This window comes from Amblyomma americanum, chromosome 9 (assembly GCF_052857255.1).
Source record: "Amblyomma americanum isolate KBUSLIRL-KWMA chromosome 9, ASM5285725v1, whole genome shotgun sequence".
NCBI lineage: Eukaryota > Metazoa > Arthropoda > Arachnida > Ixodida > Ixodidae > Amblyomma > Amblyomma americanum.
In genome coordinates, this window is record NC_135505.1 from 99,727,762 (window position 1) to 99,752,026 (window position 24,265).

Here is a 24,265-nt window from a genome sequence, read left to right on the forward strand (position 1 = left end):
ACATTCAATTCTTCTACGCTGTTCTTCCAATAGCATTTCCAACAGGCGGACATTTGAAAACATGCATGAACTGCAAGCTATGCGGCTTTTTTATACGCAATTAGCCACTTGTATGCATACAATGTGCATTTGGCCAAGACTGCAAATGACGTAAATCTGCTCAGCGATGCGCTCGTTAGGACAAAGAACTTAAAAATTCAAAAATATTTGAATTTAAAATTATAACTTTCACAACGCCTAATCGTTTTCTTTTTTGTTGTTTCGCAGACGGTTCGTCAGATTTGCCGCGTGCCCAGGTATAAAACAAAAAACTTGGGCATCTTAGGAAGAAGTCTCGCGGAGTATACCGTTTCAAAAACCAAAACGCACAATGCTGGCTATCTCATTGGCCACATACATGTTCGTTGCAGTAGAAATAGTTTCTGCCATTCGTTATGAGGACAATCCAAGGAATGTTAACCGCCATCATGCAAGACTTGTGAGTTTTCTTTTAGGCAGTTGATTTGGAATCTGGGGAAAGAAAGTATGGATAGAGACGCGTTAGATATTCCTACACTACGGGAGATTGATGCCAACGGCACAGCAAATGTTGCGCTTGGTGTATTTCTATTCCAGTTATGTATAAGGATTATTTTTCGGAGCTTAAGTTCGCCGAAGCCATGCCCTTTGTTTTTTTTCATTGTGCTTACAGTCACTAGTGCTATTTGCTTGGTTGTTCTTTTCCGTACACTGAACGATGTCAAATTGTCTGCGACCATGAGAGATCGAATTATTTTCGGGTATCACTGGAATGCAATGCCCACTTTCCCACCAAATGTTCACACAGTCTGCGCTTCCAGTTCACCACTGTTGAGCAATTCCTGTTCGTGAAGAGGCAAACTCGAAGCTGGGTATTGGCCCCTTGGACACGTTGCGAGGCCATGATGAAGTTACGGCAGTTATCTTTCAGCACTTTCGAGTACGCTATTTACAACTTCAACGGCGAAGCAGCAAACCAAATGTAAGTTCACGATTCATTTATTATCTTCTTGTGTAGCACTAGCAGGTTTAGACTACTTTAATTCGTACGTTGCTATAGAGATAGAGACGTCGCAGTAGCAGACACCATCCGCAACAGTTGTAACGGGTGAATAAATTTGCACTAGCGCAGAGTATCGCAGCCGGCGAGTCGATAAGAGCTTTCAGGAAATTCCTTTTAGCACTACTTTTTTCGGCCCAGTCGCCTTGCGCTGGTGCTCCTTGTTATCATCCCGGTCCTCCCAAAACAAGCTTTGTGGCTTTTTTTATTTTCTTCGGATCCTTGGTTGGTTTGTTTCAAGAGTAAATAATGCGTCGTCGCAGGCAATATTTTGACCGGCGCGGCGCGGCGCTGGACGGGAGGTCGATATAGGCTTGCACATGAGCAAGCATCTCCGGCTCATCAAAGCTGCGTTTTTAGTATGGGTGATCAAACTACGTTTCCAGGTAGCAGGTGCAATTGGCGTGGCGCGCGAATATATGTTTCGCAAGGATGCACGCGGAAACACCTTCACAATCGCTTCATGCACTCAGCTTTGCTGTCAGGACGATTGAAAGAATGAGTAAACTGGCATGTCCTTCTAAGCTGCCAAAAGAATCTATTCCTCTGCTCTTCTTCTCAGCATAAGCGCAGTATTGCGCGACGTGTAGCTTCTGCACGGTTTGGATCAAGCTTTTCATAACTTTAGCGCCATCTTTTTGTAGTTTCAAATCATTTTCAAAGAAGAATTTCTATCTGTTGTTCTTTCGTGACTTTTACCTCCACAATAAATGAACAACTTGCAAGACATTGCTCGTATGCGCATTACCTTATTTATGTCCTCGTGTGGTGATCTTGGTGGTGTTGGTGGTGACAATTTTATTTGTGCGCAGTTTTTCTCGATGGAGGATAATTGGTCAACTCCAACCAAAACACTATTGAAGGCTCCTTCGACTCGGTAATTGATGAATAGGTTCCAATGGTTTTTGAGGTTCTAGCTAGAGAGAACCTCCTGCTATTGCTGCTGTGTTCGGTTTAAGACTCTGGGTGACTAAAAGACGATAAAGCGGGAAGGTATGCCCCAACACCACCGCTCTCCTCTACCGCGCCGAGAGCCCCGACCAGAAGATATGAGGACAGCTGCCACTGACCTGAGACCTCACTGACCGCCCACACGTCAGAACCTAGAAGACACGACGACCTATAGACCCACTGAACCGAAACCGCCGCCACTGACCAGAGACCCCACTGACCACCCACCTACAGATGAGAACACAGTACGCCTGCCCCTTCCGTTTGGTACGTCCACGGGCGTCTGCGTTGACTTCCAAAGACCACTGCCTCCTCAGTCTTCGTGGACCTGGCTTCAACCGCTCATAATCTACTCATCTCTTTTATTGTGACGGCAAGTCCTTCCTTTTTTTTTCATCCCTTCTTCCATGACCGTCGTCGCATCTGCCTTTCATCGTCACTGTCATTCTTCTAGGTCTCGCGTTCCGGGCGGTCGCTCTGTGACACCGAGTCTTGTGACGGACAAAAACACGATGAAGTGGGCAGTTGCGCCGGCAAAAGCGCTCGTGCTAGGCCCACAGTCATTAAGTCATATCATCGCCATCTGTCATCACGTCTAGTTCTTCGGCTTGCCGCCATGCAACAACATTTTTGGTATTACTTGATTTTTGGCATGCCCAATTAGAGTGATATAAGCTTAGGTGCTCTGTAGAGAATGGGCGTGCGTTCTCATGTATCGTTGGAGGTATCTCGCGCATTAAACGAAACTTAGGGAATGTTTCTTCATGCACGCGTCTGTTTGTCAATTCTTCTTTAGTTGAGGACTTAACTTGTTGTGGGTATTTCATTATCGTTAACTTCTAACACTAGTACATCATGGCATGGGGTCAGCCCCTGCCTTTCAGTGATGCGCCTCTCTCACAGTGTCGGGCCTGCGAATCGTCGGACGGAGGAGTGTGTGCATTGTTGCCACGGAGGCTCACGTTTGAAGAGGCTAAGATTATTGTTGTTTCTCTGTTATTGTGTTCCTTTCCGCAGCATATTTAGTGCTTTATTTGAGATTATCGATTTCAGGTTTTTATAGACAGCCACTGTGAATATGATACGATTATTTTGTTCTGCTTGGAACAGCTTGGCTGGACGGCTATGGCTATTGCGATTTTCTCTTCTGCGTGAGTTTCCCAAATTGTGTCATCGTAGTATCCGCCCCATACTTGGCTGCGGTCCTGTATAGCACTTGTGGAGTCCTGCCAACCGCTGCTTGTAGGTATTTAGCCCTGGCTTCGATTCCCTCTGTGTAGTCCTCTGGCTGCATACTTCAAGGTATTGGTGATCTTGACCTCTGTTCAAATTTCTCATGATGTGTGTTTCTTGCATCTTGTGCCCAGTTCTGATTTCTACGCCGGTCAATTTGAGCACGTTACTTCCTCTGCGTGTTTGCGGCAGCCATTAATTCTCACTGGCTGACGAGGTATCCCCATCCGATTTCCTTATGGCTGTTAGCAACGCTGCATGCCTGCTATTGTCCACCGCGCTGGGCGTAGCCCAAGTGCCTCTTTGTAAACATTCGTGATATTTCATCTATTGCCTCTTTTCTTTCTCTTTAATGACATTATATGGTGATTGACAAGCTATCCTGCTGACGACGAGCGCCTGCGTTAAGCATATCATGTCTCTTTTCAGCCCATTCGCGGTTTTTTAGTATAAACAACCAGCTATAGTACATGGGTGGTAGTTTCTGCCAGATTCTGCAGTTATTACAGACTACTACCTTCTTCTTGTACTTGAAGGCCAAAATCTTGATCCTGGGCAATGTTTTTATTTTGTGATTTTCCACAATTATGCTAATATTAGGTTTATATGTTTAGTTTTGTACATGGATGCTTCTTCGCAATGAGAAGATCTAATTTTTCTGGCGAGCACTTACGTTCGCTTCCTTCTACATAATTCTGGACTGCCTCAGCAGCTTTCTATAGCTGATCGTTAGTGCAGCATTCAGATACTTCATAATTTTATTTAGTTATCCAATATGCACAGAAGGCATATTTAACTTCACTATGGTTAAGTTTCTCTGACAGTTTCATTAGCGATCTACTGAAGAGTTTGCGCCGATAAAAGTTGTCCTTGCGGGGTTCCTCAGGTTTCCATTTGTAACAGTCGCAATATTACATCACCGATTCCTATTCTGAACGTGCTCTTGCGTAGGAAGTTTCTTACCTCTCGTAAAAACTTTGTTACGTTAGCAAATTTTGTTAGCAAATTTCTTGAGTGCAGTAATTTTCTTACGGTCTCTGGGAGGCATCCGCTGGGTGTCATATGCCACGACACAGAAAGTCAAATTGTAGTCTCATCGTGTAAAAACAGCATCTTCTACCTTTATCCTTCCACTCCCTCCTTTATCCCTTCCCTTACGGCGCGGTTCAGGTGTTCAACGATAGATGAGATAGATACTGCGCGATTTCCTTTCCCTAAAAACCAATTATTGTTATTATTATTATTCAATGCAGTCTTACAAGACGAAGTAAAGAACCTGCCTCGCAAAAAAGTAACCACAGTAGTCCTTGATTTTCCTTACTTCTTAGTAGCCCTAGTGTTCTCGCGCGAAATTCTCAGCATGAACCCACCCCAACGCTTTTGGGTTAGCATCATATTTAAAACCCCTCGCTCAAGTTAATTGTTAAGCAGCTAAGCTTAGGCCGGCGCAAGGTGTTTGGCAACGTAAGCTTTTTTTACCCTGAGATCAGTCGGTTGATGTAATCGTCTGGCGCGTGGGGCCCTCCATGTAAGTGGCACTTACCCCTTTCCTTCCTTCTTTTCATTGTGGGCGATGAGGACAAAAGAAAACAAAAAGGCGGAGAGGAGGAGAAGTTGGGTGAAGCTTGGAGAGAGCGTGTTATCAGACAAAACACTTCCCATGTTCAACACTTGCCGATCAGTGCTGTAAAATTCGAGAGCTTGCTTTGTGGCAATTGCTTAGGAGTTGTAATTGAAAGGCAGATCCCGCGACAGACCAGGCGAAGCATCGTGTTTGGGTCGGTAGACGCCAGAGCTCACGAATTGTGATTTGGCTGAGTACGCTCTCTGGTCGCTCCCCGCATATGTGCTGCGCAGCAAGTTTTGCAAGTTCCTATTCACATATTTTTCAGCCCATAAAACACTATTGTTATGTATCTAATGAAACAAATGCAGTCAGCGTACTGTGATGCCCTGAATGATTATAATGCTGGTCGTCTCGCTAGCTGCTAGCGCTAATCAAGTGCGCACCATCGCGTTGGCGCCATTACATAGTTTTTACAAGTGCTTTTCCATTAAGGAAACTGCTTACAATTTGATAAATGACTCTTATTTTTTGCGTTGTCACCAATAAGGGAAGCCTTCGTTTCGACATTGTCTACGTTCACAACTCGGGGCCATGTTCAACCGAACGCAGTGAGCTACAGGAGAGTGAAAGGTAAGTTAACCCATTACGTGAAAGCGAAACCCTTGCACATATATTTTATAACTCACTGACCGTACTTGGTAATTTGCAAGAAACGAGCGGCAAACGCAGTTAAAGTGCACTAAAGAGGGATCTGAACTCATCATTTTACCGCGAGAAGTCGATCTACACATCGGAGCATTCTTAGAGGGTTCGATTTATTGTCCTGTGCTGCAGGTTTCTGTAATTGAAATTGAAATAAACGTCCCCGCTCCCATTTTTTTTTTTAACTCAACGTGGCAGGTAGGAGGACTCAGACAACGCGTGAAGTGCCTTTCAACCAGTCCCCTGACGGCTTGCCGCTCTGCCATGGGCCGAGTGATACATAAAACAAAGAGTCCACGCGTATTTTTGCTTCCATGCGTCTAATTTGTGGCTGTCTGCGACAGAAACTATTTCTTCATAGAACTCTAAAAAAAAGCGAAAGATAAGCCGCCACAGGTCTGGCTGAAAGGCACTCCACGCATTGGTTGACTCCTCCTACCAGCCGCGCTCATTTAAAAAAAAATGCGGGAGCCGGGGAGTTCAATCAGAATTAAATTATAGACATCAACCCCACAGAACTTTTGCTGCTTGCCTACAGAGTTATCTAAAATTTCTCAGTATTTCTGAACGCAAAATCTTAACACAAAAATTATTTCGTTTACTTTTTTGTTGCTGCATCAACATGCCTCCGAACGGCAGCATAAAAGCATAACAATGTATGACACTTTTTCCTAGCAATTCGCTGCATGCGTAGCACATTCTTTTTATTTTCCCGCGGAACATTTTCGACTATTCTTCATGTTTTCTAGAATTTCTGTAAACACCTCAAAAGTAGTTTAGCATTAGATAACTCTCATACGTTTGTGGAGCGCATTGTGGATTTGACTTTTAAAAATTTGGCTGCACTCCATCTTTTTTGGTGATTAAAAACGCATTAGACTAAATATGACTTTAGTTATAGTTTGTCGTAAAAATCTGGTATACTGTATTTTTAATTCTAGTGTACACATAAAAAGGGGCGCCTTCTTAAGCAAGGTGTTTTGATTTGAGGTCCGCTTTGTGCAGCGCACAAGCATAGCTATTATTTCAAGTTTTACTCCGTTTGTTTTCTAAACATTTTCATCGGACAGTTCAGAATCTTAACAGGTCAGTAATTTGTGCATTACCGTTATGGAAAACAAAGAGTCAAGTTTTCAGATTTAAGAAAAGTAAGCTGGAAGTTGTCAATCTGCTTCGCATACAGCACCATCCTATCAAACTTTTTGTGTCCCCGTCTTAGTCTTAACCAACTAACCCAGCAACGTGTTTTCTTTCGCGCACTAAACTTCTATTGTTTTATTCTCTCTCTTGCACATTGTAGTCATCGGCAAATTTTTTTAACACCCCAGTTTTGTGTTGTGATAGCTTATGCAATGAAAGTAAAAGCTATAAACCTGTAAACAAGAGTGTAGATTATCTATCACTGTAAAACCACACATTTCATGCGTGTACATGTAGTGGCGCAGAACTGAATTTTACTTCTCCGGTTTTCACAATTCACCAATTAGTTCACATGCGCCTTTTATTTTCGTGTACGGGATCTAATTTAGTGCTCTGGATGGTATGTTTTTGGACACAATGCTTGGCGAATACCTATAATTTGTGCCGCATCACTATCGATTTGGTTTTTGTCAGTTGCGAGGAAAAAAAATTAAAAACCTTCGGCTTCAAGAGCTATTACTATGTGTTTTTGTTATCTTTTCAAATGGCTTTGAAAGGTGGCGAAGTGAAACCATTCCAAGTCATGTACGCGGATCTGTTCGGCGGGTGCTTCATCCTTGTTACTGCTGGTGCCTCGTTGCGGAGAGGTGAGCCAAAAACAAAACGGTTTCTGGTGGAAACAAAAATAAAAAGTTATACTGGTTAATCAATTGAAGGATGCTGCATTGTACAACGTATTTCTGCAGCACTCTTGAAATAACTACTAAAAAATTTGCTTTATTGAGTCTTGTCCACCTGATAAATTGAATCAAAACCACTATGTTTGGGGGAATACAACTAGAAAGGAAATCGTATTCTAAAATTGCTGAGATGAATTTTCATTGCTTGGGAAGAAATCAAACGCATGGAAGTAAGACGACTAAGCGCTGCATGCTACGGACACAGCATAAAACAGGGTATAATGGTAGATTTGCACACGCGTTTCAGCGTACAGTTCGTATCTGATTGACATGGTTTCAAATTTGACGTGACAAATCAGAGTTCCTAGGAAATAAAAGAACGTTTCCATCGCCGCAGAATGCATGTTTGGTGACTCTATCAGCTTTTGCAAATCACTGCACTGCAGTTCGTGGAACTGAACACTTTCTGAACACGGCGTCATCCAAGGTTTTGAGATTTTTGAGATTACGTAGAGCTTGGTTCATCTATTCGAAATTACGTTGTGATTCACAAACACTTGTAAATATTATCATAAAAACTGAACCAGTGCCACTACCAGCCCTGAAACACTGTCCCGAAATTTAAACCTCCCTCAATGAAAAATGGTGACACGTATTGAAAGGTATTCGCTAGAGCGTTGCCATAAACAATTATGAGGTGAGTGCATAAGGGTCAGTAAAAGGAAGGAAAAGCTTGAACACGTGCTTTTGAGTTGACGCATATCATAAAACTAAACATTGGAGCGCGGGGGTGTAAAATATAAAACAATGAATGACTTGAACATGCGTTTTTAAGTTGACCATGATTATAAATAAACTTTGGAGCAGGTGCATCAGCTATATTTTTTTCATCTTTTTTCGCCACACTAAAACGCTAAGGCGCCCGTGTGCTGTGCGATGTCAGTGCACGTTAAAGATCCCCAGTTGGTCGAAATTATTCCGAAGCCCTTCACTACGGCACCTTTCTTCCTTCCTTATTTCACTCCCTCCTTTATTCCTTCCCTTATGGTGCAGTTCAGGTGTCCAACGATATATGAGACAGACACTGTGCCATTTCCTTTCTCCAAACACCAAATATTATTATTATTATTATTATTCACACTGATATGAAGAGCGCCATCGTCCACGTTTTTGTGCCAGAATTCGTCAATATCAAGACGGTTCATTGTTTTTAATCAATATACGTTCGTAACTCACGATAGCAATTAATTCAGCAGGAGAACCATGTTGCGGCGACAGAATTGAGACAGCGCGAATCGGGAGAACATTCTAACACAGTGCGATACAATGACACGGCAAAGATGTGTGAAATTATTTCAAAACTCGGCACTGTGACACGCGTCGGGTTGTGTGCAGCTTTTCTGCACCAACTTTGGTAATTTCTCAATTTGCTGTTTGTTTTACACAGGTTGCCGCCTTCTCCAGACATACAGCACAGTGAATCTAAGCATCCCACCGGACTGCCGGAGAGTCTACAGGGAGAACTGCCCCCGAGATAGCATTGAAATCTATAACCCCGCTTGCCAACAACTCCTTTCGCGCTTTTTGAGGGCAAACACATGACCTTTAGCAAAGTGGAGCTTTGGGCCAGGTTGACCTCGCTAAGCCAATCTGCAAAACACATGACCCCTTCAAAACTGCGTGTGATGTGTATCCATCATACTATGCTGTCCAAATAAATCCTGGAAATCAGTTTTTGCCTCGAAATGGGTATCATATGTATGAATAATGCCGATGAGATTCTTTGGATTTGGCAGTTGCAAAACTCGTGAGTATAGTGTTGACATTTTCTCAAAGCGCTGAATGTTTTTCAGTCCTAGCTATCATGCTGTTGTTTCTACAAAGCACACATTACTTTATAATCTCGGATCACAGTTCTGGATCTTAATACATTCTGGAGGGCAGAGATATTCGTCAGTGCGAAAAATGTGCCCAAGAGAAGCGAAGACGTCTTTTACAGGATCATCGACCGTTATGGTGTTTTGTCATATCCAAGGCATCGATGCTATCAAGTCGGCTTCCATCCCCAAACTGATTCGGAAAATTTTGGCTGCTGCAAACTCGACGGATGATCACAGTGTGAATGAAAACATGACGTTTTCGGAAGATTTAACTTTTATTTGAGCGTCTTCTGTGAATCTCGTTCAGCATACCTCTTGTTTTGTCTTCAGATTACTACATTCCCCTGCCTAGCCTACTAATTCCATTTATTGTATCTATGACATAGTCAGCCCCGATTGCCTATCTGCTATATGCATCTCATTTACTCTCTATACGTTGTTTTTCTTATTGCGGTTTGTGTCATCTATTCAGCAGCCTTTTTTTTGTTCGAATCATATATATAATGCGTCAGCTCTGAACGACCAGATTCTTTCGGTTACTTTTGGTGATATATCAATAAGAATATCGCCTTAAACAAAGGTAATTTATTGGTTCACAAAATGCAGTTCTTGGGTGTGACATAATATGTAGTAGCTCTACTAAGCAACATTCTGTTGGAATCACTGGCTTGCAGTGTTTCGCAGCTGCCAGCTACGGGACCTGCACTAATTACAGTAAAACTTTATTCTCACGCACATAAAAAAAGTAGTGCAGAAACCACTCTGCCAATTTTTTATGAAGTGTGAGAAGATTCGTCATGATATCCACTACGCGGATTACATGAACCCAAGGAATCAATGGGAGTATCGCGTGAGGTCGATGTTGTACACGCTTGAATTCCGAGATAAGCCACAGTCAATCGTGCACATTACAAACCTTAGCGAAAGAAGGCTGTGCTAAAAATGCACTTCGAATACATTGTATTAATTTCGTATTAAACTTCCATTTTTGGCCCTATGCTTAAATCGCCATATGAATGCTTTCTAAGTATCCTAGGGCAAGTATTTTGAACATTCTTACAAATGCATCAGAAATGCATTTTCTGTCCGCTTAGTGTAATTATTATACATTAAAGATATACTAAAAATATACAATTATTACAATAAAAATATGCAGAAAAATTACATGAAGGTCATTAAATACTGCGGTTCGGCTTAAAAAAAGTCGGACTCACCAGATAATACTGATCAAAGTTTTCAACAGCAAAAGTAATGACTGGCCGCCGTGGTGGCTCAGCGGTTACGGTGCCCGGCTGCTGGCCCGAAAGACGCGGGTTCGATCCCGGCCACGGCGGTCGAATTTCGATGGAGGAGAAATTCTAGAGGCCCGTATACTGTGCGGTGTCAGTGCACGTTAAAGAACCCCAGGAGGTCGAAATTTCCGGAGCCCTTCACTACGGCGTCCCTCATAGCCTGAGTCGCTTTGGGACGTTAAACCTCCATAAACCAGAAGTAATGACTGAACAGGTTATCAGCATCAGGCGACAGACAATTCCAGACAAAACGCGAAGTCTATGCCAATGCAAGGTAACGTGATGGCACCTGAACGGGAAAGATGTCGCCAAGTAAGAAATGCCGACGCAGAGTGACGTCAGGAAACAGGAACTGCTCCGACAAGCTTGATACTTGGCTTGGCTTACATAAATAGCACCCCCACCCCCCTTCTTGAGAGGAGACGTATTATCTTACCCGGTGAGGCGCTTCTTGCGCAAAGACTGTTGGCCCCCAAATTGTCGCACAAGCATTGGAGGGGTTGCGTTCGTATCTGCGATCTATGTAGAAACGAATTGCTAGTCCTCACTTGCGCAGGCATTGGTCAGGAGTCGAACCGTCCACTAACAAATACATAGGCGTCTATGGGAGCTGGTCGGCCTTGCCAGTCGGGGTTCTTTTCGCTGGCATATTCAGGCCCAGAGTTACGCATGGCGCCACTGCCGGTGTAATGCTATCGCGCTGTCCACACGTAAATTAAATAAGTGGTGACTACCTTTCTGCTAGAAGTTAACACAAAAGAATAGACGACAGAAAACGGAGAGCTTTCACTGTTTCCGGAAAGATGATTTCGAGCACTAGGTTGTTCTAGGGCTGTTTGAAGCGTGCTGCAAATATTCTCACGCGAACTGCCAATTTGACAGAACTGAAGTATCATACGCACGAATTTATTTCGTATGTACGAAAGTACATTTTAGATGCATTGCCAACATGTCATTTCCCGAAACGCGATTTCGCGCACGAACTGTTCAACGGCAGCTTGAAGTGTTCTGCAAACACGTTTACGCGGACAGCTCATTCGTTAGAATTGAAGTGTACTTTGTCGTATGTCGTATTTGCGAAAGTGAAGTTTTAATACACTGCCAACATGCAAAGGCCATTTTCCGAAACGCGATTTCGAGCATTAGATTGTTCTATGGCAGCTAAAAGTGTGTCTGAAATATGTTTAAAAGGACTGCCCGTTTGTTAAAATTGAAGTATAGTTGAGACGAATTAATTTCATGTTTACGAGCACACCTTTAATGCAGAGACAAGATGCTAAAACCGCAATATTATTTTTTTGCGTGTTTTAAACGAGCCCAAAACCCGCTTTAATTGACGTATACATCGAACGAATTAATTTTATATTAATGAAACCACACATTTAATACAGTGCCAAGATGCTAAAACCACATAAATACTTTTTCACATGTTTGAAACGTGCTTGAAGCATCCATTAAGGTACTTATACTTCAGACGAATTAATTTCATATTTACGAAAGTAGACTTAATATACTGACAAGATGCTAAAACCGCATTCATATTTTTTCATGTGTTTGAAACTTGCTCGAAACACGCTTTAAGCTACTTATACTTCGAATGAATTAATTTCATATTTACGAAAGTACACGTTTAATATACTGACGAGATGCAAAAACCCCATTCATATTTTTTCATGTATTTCAAACGAGCTCGAAGCATGCCTTAAGTGACGTATTGGGGGCAAATTTTAAGAATATATTTTGAATGCCAAGCATAAAATTTCAGGAACCTATTTCCCGCATATTTTTAGTGTATTCCTGAATACAAAGTATGTTTTAAATGCATTATAAATATCCCGAAGTATATTCCAAACGTATTAGTTTTCACTATGGAAAGGCTCTGCGCTTTCAATTTGCATGAAATGTTTCGCACAGTACGCGTTCGCCCCATCAGTAGGTGGTTGCTATGGTAAAGGGCAACCATAACATAATGCATCCTTTTAAATTTCGCTTCCTGTTCTCCATTTGTAGCGTGGGCGCCACTCTGGAGCAGCTTGACGCATGACTTGAAGGCGCGGCTGTTATTATTTATACGAAATTACAATTTCTTATGAACAATACCTTCCCTCTTGAATTACTGTTTCTATTCTTCCACATCAGGGCCTCTGCTGGTAAGGCCCGACCTCGGGTCGTTCAGCCAGCAATTCTGCCACGAATACATCTCAGCAAACTGAGAGGCCGAATGTCAGATCGCGATTGAGAACCGAGTCTCGCCCCTGAAAATCAACGTCTCTGTGCGCGTGGTCTTAGGTAGTGATCTTTTTTGCAATGGCTTGTTCATGCCTGTGGTTCGCTTTTTTAAAGGAATTAGCATACGATTGCGGAGTCGCATTGAGTAGTCGTCGATATCTCCCATGATGCCACAGATATCATTCAACCTCCTGATCAGAATCACGTTCTTTGGTATGCTAAGCTCACTGTCAAACATGAGAAAGGCCAGCGAGAATAGGTCGAGCGATTTGCATTCGTGCCTAGTGCGAAGAATATGGCGCCCAGATGTGCGTCGCATTGTGCGATCTAACATAAGAGCCCAGGAGCGACTCGATATGTCTACTGAGGCATTCGCTCACATTAGACTGTGGATTAAAGCCCCTGGTTCTCTGTTGCCAGCACGAATTGCTGCACATCTACCGTAAACTCTTTTGAAGCAAAATACGTGGCATTGTCAGAGTTCAGAAGGCCTGAGATGTCTTAGCGGAAAACCATTTCAGACGCCTTTCCCAAAATAAAGTCGCATTCGCTTTTCGCAGCGCCTATAGTATTCAAAGATCTCATGAAGTGCCACGCAATTAACAGCCGGTATTTTTATCCTCTTTTGCTCCATGGCAGCGGCCCGATCAAATCGCAAGCCAGCATCTCCATGGATTTTTAGCTTATGATACGCTTGAGTACTCCCATACGTCAACCTTTTACTCGGTCTGTTAGCAGCCTACACAGCTTCTGCCATATATTCGAACCCCTTCCGCAGCCGTCGGCGTTGTTATAGTGCCGCCTAGTCGAGCACAGAAGTATGCGCGGAAAATGGGCTTTGAAGCACGCATCTGGTGCCTGTTTACCTGGCAAGCATTTTAGCAAAACTCCTGCTACTGCTGTTGCTGATAGGAAAAAAAAAGGAAAGTGCACGGGCCAGCCTACTGGCTCAAGCCGAGCCACGCTTGCTGGCGCGTGCTGAAAGTAGGTGAGTTAAAGGGCGGGAGAGCAAAGATAGAAAGAAAAGGCGCGCTCTAACTCCGTCGTGGGGCAGAAGGAAGTTATCCAGCCATCTCGCAGCAGTACCAGCTACACTTCAGTTTGAGCCAACCAAGCTACCACTGGAATAAACATACGTTTTGGCCTGCGTTGTTGGAGCGTCCGTCTCTATACTAAAGCTTCTAATTCTGGGAAAATTAGTCTTCCTGCTGAGCTTCGAGTTCTTCTCAGCTAGGCGCAACCTGAGGGGGCATCCCTAGTTCGCGTTCAGGCAGTGCGCAGGCGGCGGGAACGGGAAAAGGTTGATACCGCCAGGCCAGCAGGAGTTGTCGAATGCCTCCGTCCGCTCGGTACGGCAGTGGTTTCTCAGCTGTTCGCACGTGTGCTGGCCGAGCGGCCATCCCAGACTCGAGGAGGCCGAAGAAGGGGCCGCCCTGGCGACGATGCGGGCGCCTCTTCCTCCGTTTCGACCACGGCCACTCTGGCGAGGAGGCGAGACAGTTCCGGCGAGGGATAAACTGGATCCTCACAAGGCCCGGAGGTAACACTGCATGATTAGCTGGGAAGAAACCGAAAGCGCCAGGATAACGTTGCTGGCCATTAACTTTTGAAGGACCCCACAGCTAACATGTTCAATGTAGGCAGTAGGCTGGAAAGCGGGAATCCGAGTCGTGGATTCGGCCATACCGGCAGGCCATCATCATTCACTCATTACAAACAATAGTGCGGTGGAGATGGGTATCATTATTATGTTGCTTGAAATACAGGCGATAAAATTTTTTGGTCAAAAGGTGGAAGAGGTGTGGATATCAAGAGTTAGTAAAAAGGAGCACATGCTCTTTTACTGCGGAAAAGTGTTGAAGTCATGGACCCTGTATTTTTGAAAACGACTGCATCTCAAACGCGATCATGTCCGCTGACTCAGGGAGACCCCCCAGTTACCCTTTTCCTTCTTCAAAACCAACGGAATCTACAATGTTGTCAGCGCAAGTGGCAATAAACGCTCACGCCTCTTACTCAAGTGCCGCACTTTTGCTACAACGTTCTCAACGCCAACGCATACAGCGCATGTATCTCTGTCACTACTGTCATGTGGCTGAAACCATGAATGATGTGTCCGGTGACCGAGGGAACGAGTAATGCGCCTTTCCTTTCCTTTTGCGGCTCTTCTAAAGGCTAAGAATAATTGGTTTTTGGGAAAGTAAATGGCGCAGTATCTGTCTCATATATCGGCCGACACATGAACCGCGCCGTAAGGTAAGATATAAAGGAGGCAGTGAAAGAAGGAAGGAAGAAAGAGGTGCCCGGGTTCCCGGGTTCCAACCCGACCGCGGCGGCTGCGTTTTTATTGAGGAAAAACGCTAAGGCGCCCGTGTGCTGTGCGATGTCAGTGCACGTTAATGATCCCCAGGTGGTCGAAATTATTCCGGAGCCCTCCACTACGGCACCTCTCTCTTCCTTTCTTCTTTCACTCCCTCCTTTACCCTTCTCTTACGGCGCCGTTCAAGTGTCCAACGATATATGAGACAGATACTGCGCCATTTCCTTTCCCCCAAAACCCAATTAATATTAAGGTAAATGGCGCAGTATCTGTCTCCTATACCGGCGGAGACGTGTACCGCGCCGTAAGGTAACAGATAAAGGAGAGAGTGAAAGAAGAAAGGAAGAGACAGGTGCCATAGTGGAGGGCTCCGGATTAATTTCGGCCACCTGGGAGTTTTTAACGTGCACTGACATCGCATAGCACACGGGCGCTTAGCATTTTGCCTCCATAAAGACGCAGCCGCCGCGGTCGGGTTCGAACCCGGGAACTCCGGATTAATAGCCGAGCGCTTTCACCACTGAGCCACCACGGCGAATACTCTCCCAAAGCATTAAAATTCCTTTTGAGGAAATGAAATGACAGAGTACCTGTTTCACATCTCGGCGGACACCTGAAAAGCATCATAAGGGAAGCGATAAAGCGGGGAATAACAGAACAAAGGAATAAGGAAAAGCTGTAGTGTAAGGCGCCGGAATAATTTGACCACCAGAGAAATTTTAACGTGCACTTGACATCGCACAGCACACGGGCACCTTTTGCGTTCCGCCTTCATCGATATACGGACGCCGCGGCGGGGTTCGAACCAGGAAACTCCTCTTCTGAAACCGAGCGCCGTAACAACTCGGCTAAGCTGAGCCGAGCGACTCAGAAGCCTCCTGCTCCACATTTTGATATCGTGGCGTAGGAGGCCAATATCACTTTCGGAATAATTTCGACCGCCTGGGGATCTTTACCATGCACAAGACGGCATCTGTGTCGTGGAACGCTAAAATCTCATTCATAGATGGGGTCATGACCTCCGAAGCACAATACCTCGCGCGGGAATTTCAGAAAACCCGCAACTCTTGCGTCAAACGTGACGTATTCTGATTCTGATTTTTTCAACATGAGGAATCTCCGCCCCTTGAGTTTGTAATTTGATGTTAGGGATGGTTCTAGTTTGTCTTTGATGCAGAGGTCTATAAAAAAGAAGTTCAGACTTCTGCAGCGAGCATTGCAAGCCCCTACGGCTGACATAGTTTTCGACCTCATTTATGGCCTTCTGTAGCGTACTTTCGATGTGCGCGTCGTGGCCACGGGTCATCCACATGGTGATATCGTCCGCATACATGCAGAAATTCAAGCCATCTATCCCCTCCAGTCTCGTCGGGAGCCGTATCATGGCCACGTTGAAGAGAATAGGGGTAAGTACCGAACCCTGAGGGGTGCCTATGCTGCCCAAGAAGAAAGGAAGAAACAGGTGCGCTAATGGAGGTCTCTGAATTTATTCGACGACCTGGGCATAATTTCGACCACTGGAGACCTCCTCTACGGCATTTCTCAATGCCAATTTTTCTCAGGTGGGTACCGGGACACAATGGGAAGGCAGGGGACCAAGAGGCTGACAGAATAGCTCAAGGATACATTACTTTGCGAGCATCCGACGAGACCGCAAAACTCTTGACAGCAGCCAAGGAATACCCGGCTATACTACAAAATTACAGAGCCAGAAGAATCCAACGTCCCCCGGTGAACAAATCTCTCATCAGAGAGGAATCTGTGACTTGCAGACACAGACAGGTTCTTACCCAAACCTAAATATACTAAACAAAATGCACCCTACGATATACGCGGACAAATGTTATTGGTGCTACTAAACATCCACATTATATCACACAAAAAGGGCATGCCTGAACATAGACTTGGTCCACAAAATACAAAACACAAGTGCGGAGCAACTGGAGAGAATGCTGCCCAGGGACTGCTGTGAAGACCCACAAGGTCTGGTAAAGCGAGCTCAATGGGCGGCAGTGGCCAGCGAAGCGCTGGATTGAGGTCGGCCGACCATTGATTAAAAGTGGACGAGCTCGACAAAGAAGACTCCTGGGGATACAACCAAGGAGAGAACATCTCTGAAGATGCCCCAAAACCGCCGAGTACAATAGTTTTCTCGTCCTCCTCCTCGCAGTAACTGTCTAACTTCTCCTTGGAGACGTCTACAGCGCCGTGAGGGAAAGGATGAAGATGAGAGTAAAACAGGAAAGAGAGAAGGTGGGGTCACAGTGGAGGGCTCTGGAATTATTTCGACTACCTGTGGATCTTCCCGTCAAATGACATGTGATGATGACAGTTGGCCCGTAAGTCAATAAGGGAACTTTCTTGTCGGAAACGAAGTGTTGCACAAGCCAGTGAGCTGTGCGGTGTCAGTGCACGTTAAAGAACCCCAGGTGGTCGAAATTTCCGGAGCCCTTCACTACTGCGTCCCTCATAGTGTGAGGTGCTTTGGGACGTTATACCCTCATAAAACCGTTAAACATTTTCCACGTCCTTGATGCTTTTCTTTCCTTCGTTATTCAAGAGTTAGTTTTCATTCGATCAAATGCACTAATTCCTCTTTTGTAATGATATGTTTATTCTTTTGTTAACATTGGACCCCAGTGCTGCTGTAAATGTATCCCTGTATTTTGTATCTTTACGTGGTTCCAAGAGCTCCGTCCAGGATTTTTTTTCTGGAATTCCATTTCTAACTTTAGCAGTGCGGTGTCGGAGAGTAATGATAACTGTGGCTGACCGGGGCTGGTCTCTGCGAGTCTATCCTTTTGGGACACGTCCAAATGTGGCACGGCCTAAACTGAGCACATACACTCGCTCCTACCAATTGCAAAGCTTCAGCCATTTGAAAGCTCCACTAACTCTATTGGAGAAGCTTTCAGCTGCTCCTAAAAGGAGCGAACAAATTCACTGTATTCATCTGTCGCACTTGTTTCGTAAATCCTATCATATCCTTAGCATTAGCCATAGTAGCCAACTTCAAATTTCAAGGAGCATAATTTACCTTTTTGTAAATTATTTAACACAAGCCCCAGGACTGCTGAGCAGAGAATAATAATGTTTACAGCGATCGATAGTACTGCATACACGCTAAGCTTGACGGGAGGTTGCATTTGCGGTACAACATTTTGCGGGTGAGGTAAATAAAGCGTGATAATTTTTTACGCTGTGTACAAAATATACTGTTTTAGAGCTAAATGTGCTGATTATCACTGTGTGTCGCTCCGGAAATCCGTGCCTTCATGGATTGTCACCGTGCATGTTGCAAGGTGGCAGGACGAAACTTTATTTTCGGCAACGATAGTCCCGTCTCGCAGGAGCGACAGATCTGCTCCCATAATTTACTAATTTGAAAAAACTACGAATAAGTAGCGTTAGTCAAACTTCTAAACAAAGTGGGTCTGCGTCTCGTGGCCGCCAAAGAGTAGAGGCTTTGATGTTCTAAGTTTGTAGAAGCTGGAAGTAGAGTGCTGCTCAGCAAGTGACCAAAGGGCGATTAGTGCTGCTTTCACGTTTGTGGGCCTAATGACGTGGCTGGTCATGTGGAGTGCATGTGAGGTAGCTAATTACGGCATTGAGGCCCGAGTTTTTGCCCTCGTTTGTTAAGGCAGAGAACCAGTGAGCCGAGCTCCGTTTATGGCTGTCGCAACCGAGATAGACACCGCAAGTTTTAAAGCGTAAAATTGGAATTTTGGAACCACTGCTGTTAATCAAGCCGACGCCCAGTTTCGTTGTCGCTGTGCTATATATTGCTTTCTCACGGTGGCTCAGTGGTTAGGGCGCTCGACTACTGATCCGGAGTTCCCGGGTTCGAACCCGACCGCGGCTGCTGCGTTTTTATGGAGGAAAAACGCTAAGGCGCCCGTGTGCTGTGCGATGTCAGTGCACGTTAAAGATTCCCAGGTGGTCGAAATTATTCCGGAGCCCTCCACTACGGCACCTATTCTTCCTTTATTCTTTCACTCCCTCCTTTATCCCTTCCCTTACGGCGCGGGTCAGGTGTCCAAAGATATATGAGACAGATACTGCGCCATTTCCTTTCCCCAAAAAACCAATTATTATTATTATTAAAATAAATCATTTTTAAGTGCCTGGGAGCAAACAGTGCACCGTAAATAATTTTCACATGTGCGTGCACTATCGGATCCAAAAGTTAGTAAACCACCCTTTCGAAGTTCCAAACCATACCGCATAGCATGTAGGCGCCGCACGACGATGCCCTCCTGGTGCATCGTTAACGTGGCTGTCGAGACCCGCCCAGTGCATCGTTCTCGACAGAAACAACAGTGCAAAAAAGAGGTGCTCTGCATGCTCTGCGGGCAGGCCGTCACACCGATCAGGCCTGGTTCCTCTTTACTCTAGGTCTCCCGAAGGGTGAGTCCTGTGTATTAATTTTTCCGGAACCTTCATTTGAGTTTCAGGAGCAAATTGAGTAACGACCGTCAATTTAGCATCGGTCTGGATATGTCCTCCTCTGGACAGAGAGAGAGAGACTCTTTAATGAAAAAAACAGAGAATTTAGCCGGCGTTTCAATATCGCTGGCATGCTACTCTGCGTAGGGAGGGGAATTTTGGAGATAAAGACTGAAGGAGAGCAGCGTGAAGAGGTGGAAGGGAAAAAAAGAAAAAAAGAAAAAAACGTAGATAAAATGCAGCCATGAAATGGGTACTAAGGATGCAGTGGCGAGTATTTATGTAACCTCCTCTGGGCCCTATTCACTTTTGCTTCATTACCGTGTATCGCGCACATATAAAACCTTGCGCATGGAGCTCGCCAGCGATGGGCTTCCGTAGTGATAGGGCGTGCAAGTTTTCGTTTGCCGCTACTTTTTTGGTAGTGTAAAGTAGTATTTCCGCATTTTAAACGCATCAACTGGGGTATTCAGAAGAGAACGTCCTCCAGCTCTACACAGCATTATTCATGGGATTATTTCGGTAAAGTCTGCCTGCACAGGGAAACTTGAGCAAAACGAACATGCAGTCTCTACAAAACGTTCAAGCTCAAGCTCTCTGGACTTGCCTAGGACTGCCAAAATGCGCGGCTACAGCCGCAACAGTACTAATCGCCCAGGAGATTGCAGTGACTACCTATATAACAATGGACGCCTTAACAGCGCATATTCGTCACCTCTCCCGGATTTCTGCTCGCCATCTTGCCAGGCCTCCTGCTAACTGACCGTGTACATCCTTTGCGGAAATTACTGAGGCCCATCTTAATTGACATCAGCCTCGAGACGGTCCACTTCCTTATGGAACCTGCACCAACTCGTAACAGTTCTTTCCATACCAGGCATCAAAAAGAAGGCTGATTTATCGCCGACAGCATTAAAACCGACCACTCTTGACTATTTGTATGAGAAGCTCGGAGACTGACTGCATGTATACACCGAAGGCCCATTGACCTCCTCCAGTTCCTCAGGCTCCGTGGTCATCCTCGTAAGTACCATAGTTAAGAAAGTGAAAGCATCACACCAGACTTCATCGGTTAGAGCAGAACTTACCGCTACTTGTGTCGCCATTTTTCGTATCAATGAAGCACCACCCCAGCAATGGTCTGTTTTCACAGAATGAAGAGCAGTCCTCCAAGACTTACAATCTTCAATTCGTCATGTGTCTCATGAACAACTGGTCGCGAAAATCCGAGAGCTACATCACACAGCCGTCAACAAAGGGCACGATATTGTCTACCAATGGCTGCCAAGACACAGCGGCATCGCCGGCAACCACCGCGCGGGCGATGCAGTGCACATTGTTCACCACGAGGGTGGTTTTGTGTCCATCTCCATCTCGAGAGCCGACGCAGTGGGCGGCTTCGAACACTGGCGTGGGAGATCGCGCTTGCCTTGTGGAATTCCGGTAAGTTTTTGAACCCGTGTCTATTTTCCCTTGATCTTGACCTGAAGCTACGCCTTCTGTCCGGCCTACCACGACGTGAGGAAACTTTGCTGTGTCGCCAGTGGCTTGGTGTCGCACTCACAAACCATTACTCTACTGTGACCACATCTTATATTCTTTGTGAATGCCCAGCGTACAGTTCTGAGAGACGTTCTTTACGCCGTGCACTGGAACACATTGATTCAAGCCCGCTAACGGAGTTAAAGATACTTCGACCCTGGCCGTGGCGATAATCGGTGGTGAGGGCCTGCCAGGCCTTCTAGCGATATTTAAGTGTGCCGGGCCTGCATGGCAGGCTGTGACTTTGCCGAAGCCTTTTCGCCTTCTGCTTTTGATTACCACTCCCTTTTCTCCGTCCCCTTTATGTCCGCTCGTCTCTTTTCCCCAGTGCAGGTTAGCAAACTGGTTTTATCTACTGCTTAACCTTCCCGCCTTTTCTCCCCTTATCCTCCTCTTCTTCCTCCTCCTCTCCTCGGCATCATAAACCAGCCATTAACCGAGTGCGGTCAAAAATCACCATAGCTGCCCTTTAGGGTCTACTCTTAGTTTCCACTTATTCTCTTTAACCGCCTGTTCCTTTGTGCAGCTCCCAATTATCCCACTTTCTTGACGTGCGATATTGTGGTTCTAATTATTTTCATCATTCTCTTCGACCGCCCGCGTGGTCGTGACGTGGCTGCATGTGGCCTCGAGCCAAGGATAAGCAGAAAGAAGAGCACGCATCGCCCGCAGGCGTCTTTGCATCCCGCTGCTCTACGCTTGCTTCCCATCGTGCAGGACGCCTCCAGCGCAGCTTCAACATGAGCAACCGGCGCCTCTCCTACGGGGACGGAGACCGCGGCCGCCCTTCCCCCGTGGACAGGAACAGGCAGTTCATGACCGGTCGAGCCAGACCCGCCACGACGGCCAGAGGCGGACAGAGGCGGCAAAGCATGGGCTACAGCGTGGAGTACGAAGAGAGCGGCTCAGTTGCTGATTCTAGCATGCTCCGTGGGACAACGGATTTCAGCCACTCGTCTGGCAGCCCCTACATAATGGGTAAGTGCTCGATGACACCGATTAAAGACGTTTAGTTGCACGACTATGGCCATTGCTGCAGTTTGCGCTTCACATGTGTCCGTCCAGCCCCCATAGACCAAAAGTAATTTCAGGGGTGCAGGTTGAGGCGCAATTAATTTAAAAGATGTGCAAAAGATCTTCGGGTGGTTTGTAGCTACTCAAATATCGAGGCGCTGAGGTTTGCACTCCGCTCAGATTGAGTTGAACCCCAAATTATATTCATCATCATAGAGCTAGCACTTTTTTAATCTTCGGGCCTCGACTCTGCCCATAGGGTCAAGAGCCGCATTTATAAGGTTTCTTTTTTCTATCTTTTCTTCTAAGGTTTCTGCCTTTGGTCAAGTCCGCCTTTCATACATTAGTCGGTGAGGGACACTGCTACAAGCTAATACCAGCGAATTAAGTAGCGGCTTAATTCGTTGTTTTAAATCGCAGAGAGAAATAAACGAAACAGACTACTCGCAAAACAAAGTGAAAACGATCTTTCCTTCTTTTTCCACTTCGTAACTAACAAAAGCAGACATAGGTGTGCTCTTGGCACAAAAACAAGCTTTTGGGAACTATGCACATACTTTCCTCGTAGTTGCAAAGGACTGAAGAATAATGTTGAATGAATTTCGGTGCTGAGCGGCATGCAGTTGGACATTAGCTGTGCTGTCATTATGTTACCATTCTGATACCGCTAAAGCTGTCACTCTCTTACAGTAGCCTTAAAAGCGATTCTTGCTTCTATCCTTTATGTACTCTGCAGCCGCTGAAGAAGTCCTGGCATTACTTTCCTTTCCGTCATCTTGTTTTCTTGAGCCATCGTCCTTTTGTTACGAGTAATCTTTTAACCTGTGTGTTTTGAAATATAGCTTATATGGACGTGCGCCACTGCCATTAAGCACCCTATCTCGGCGAGGCTTATTACTGTAAGCAAAGCTCTATTCTACACATGCTCCAAATTGAGCTGCGTAAAATCAAATCAGCTTCTCCAATGAAAGATGTACTGAAAGATTTAATGTAAATTATTTACTCTGCATGGATCCACTAAGCTTCACACAGCAAGGAAGACACCGGCACTTGTCAGCCAGATTACGTAAATTATTCATTTCTCCGAGTGTTCGTTATTTTCGTAATGCTGGTGCTGAACATTCTTAAACATTATTTTGTCTAGAGTGGCGGATTTCCGCCCTATCGAAAATACAAGTTTTACTCAATGACTAATGAGGCTTGTTTTTTTTTGGCGAATGTATAGCGCCCCTAAGAAAGGGTTCCGTTAAATAAAAGAGGGCGCGGCCGTGTCTATAAAGTCCCCATTTTTTTAAAATGCGAGAAAGTTAGGTAGAGCAGAAAATGTGGCATTTTAATTTTTTCTTGCATTCTCACCGTCCTTCAACATAACGTGAGTGCATAAAAGCCTTTTTTTTTTCTTGATGTGTCAGTGATTTCTAACTTTATCGCATATTTTAACAACAGACCTTGATGTCACCCACTGCATGCTAGATGCAATGAATTTAAACGGGTATTTCTAGAGAAATCTTGTATTCCCACTAGAAGATAGGGCGCAGCATATGTTGCCTTAGGACACGTTCTTAGAATTGGAATAGGGTTGAAAGTGGCGCCTATGTAAGAGAGCTGTGACGACTCAGATTACATACAAGCATTGTAAAATCAGTACCCGCTGCACATTCGGTAGAGAGGCTAAGGCGATGGCCAATAGGCCTAAGGCTACGAAAGCCATGTTGATGTGTTCGCGCTGGCACTCGTTTGAATCTCGCTCAGGTGTAAAACTGTGGGATTTCTGGCATCCTCTCTATCAAATTAAAAATTTCGAACAATACAGATAAATTTGGCTTTGTTTATGCTTAAAAACTTGTAGTCAACGAGATCTGAGTAGTGCCCTTTATTTACAAAAAATAACATTCTGCATCAGTGTAACGAAAGTGTGGTTAGAATAAGGCTGTCGAAATTATCGAATGCCAGCCGTCGCCCGTCGAGCCCTCGTTGCATAATTTGTGTCTGCTTTTGACAAAACAAGACGAATATATTTTTGTAAAAATATTTGGTTACTCTCTTGGGGCTTCAAGTTAGTCATATAAAAAATAAGAACAAGTTTGAAAATAAGTCAAAGTGCCAATGTTGCGAGTTGCATGCCTGTTTCTAAAAAGCGGCAATGTCAGATTTTTGTTGGTGGTTTGCGAACATGGGTTCATTGGTTAGC

General features: G+C 44.9%; 1 protein-coding gene across 2 annotated transcripts; it reads left to right on the forward strand.

The window, feature by feature from the left end:
- The first annotated feature begins 269 nt into the window (after positions 1–269).
- On the forward strand, positions 270–9,082 carry LOC144105222 (uncharacterized). 2 transcript variants are annotated; one of them, XM_077638368.1, is made up of 5 exons: positions 270–478; positions 840–1,000; positions 5,377–5,459; positions 7,229–7,318; positions 8,799–9,082. In XM_077638368.1, exons 1-5 carry the CDS (start codon positions 371–373, stop codon positions 8,951–8,953), a joined length of 597 nt encoding a protein of 198 aa, XP_077494494.1. In that variant the 5' UTR covers positions 270–370; the 3' UTR covers positions 8,954–9,082. The 2 variants fall into 2 exon arrangements, with proteins under 2 accessions (XP_077494494.1, XP_077494495.1); XM_077638369.1 differs by having other exon boundaries at positions 394–478; positions 827–1,000.
- The last annotated feature ends 15,183 nt before the right edge of the window (positions 9,083–24,265 follow it).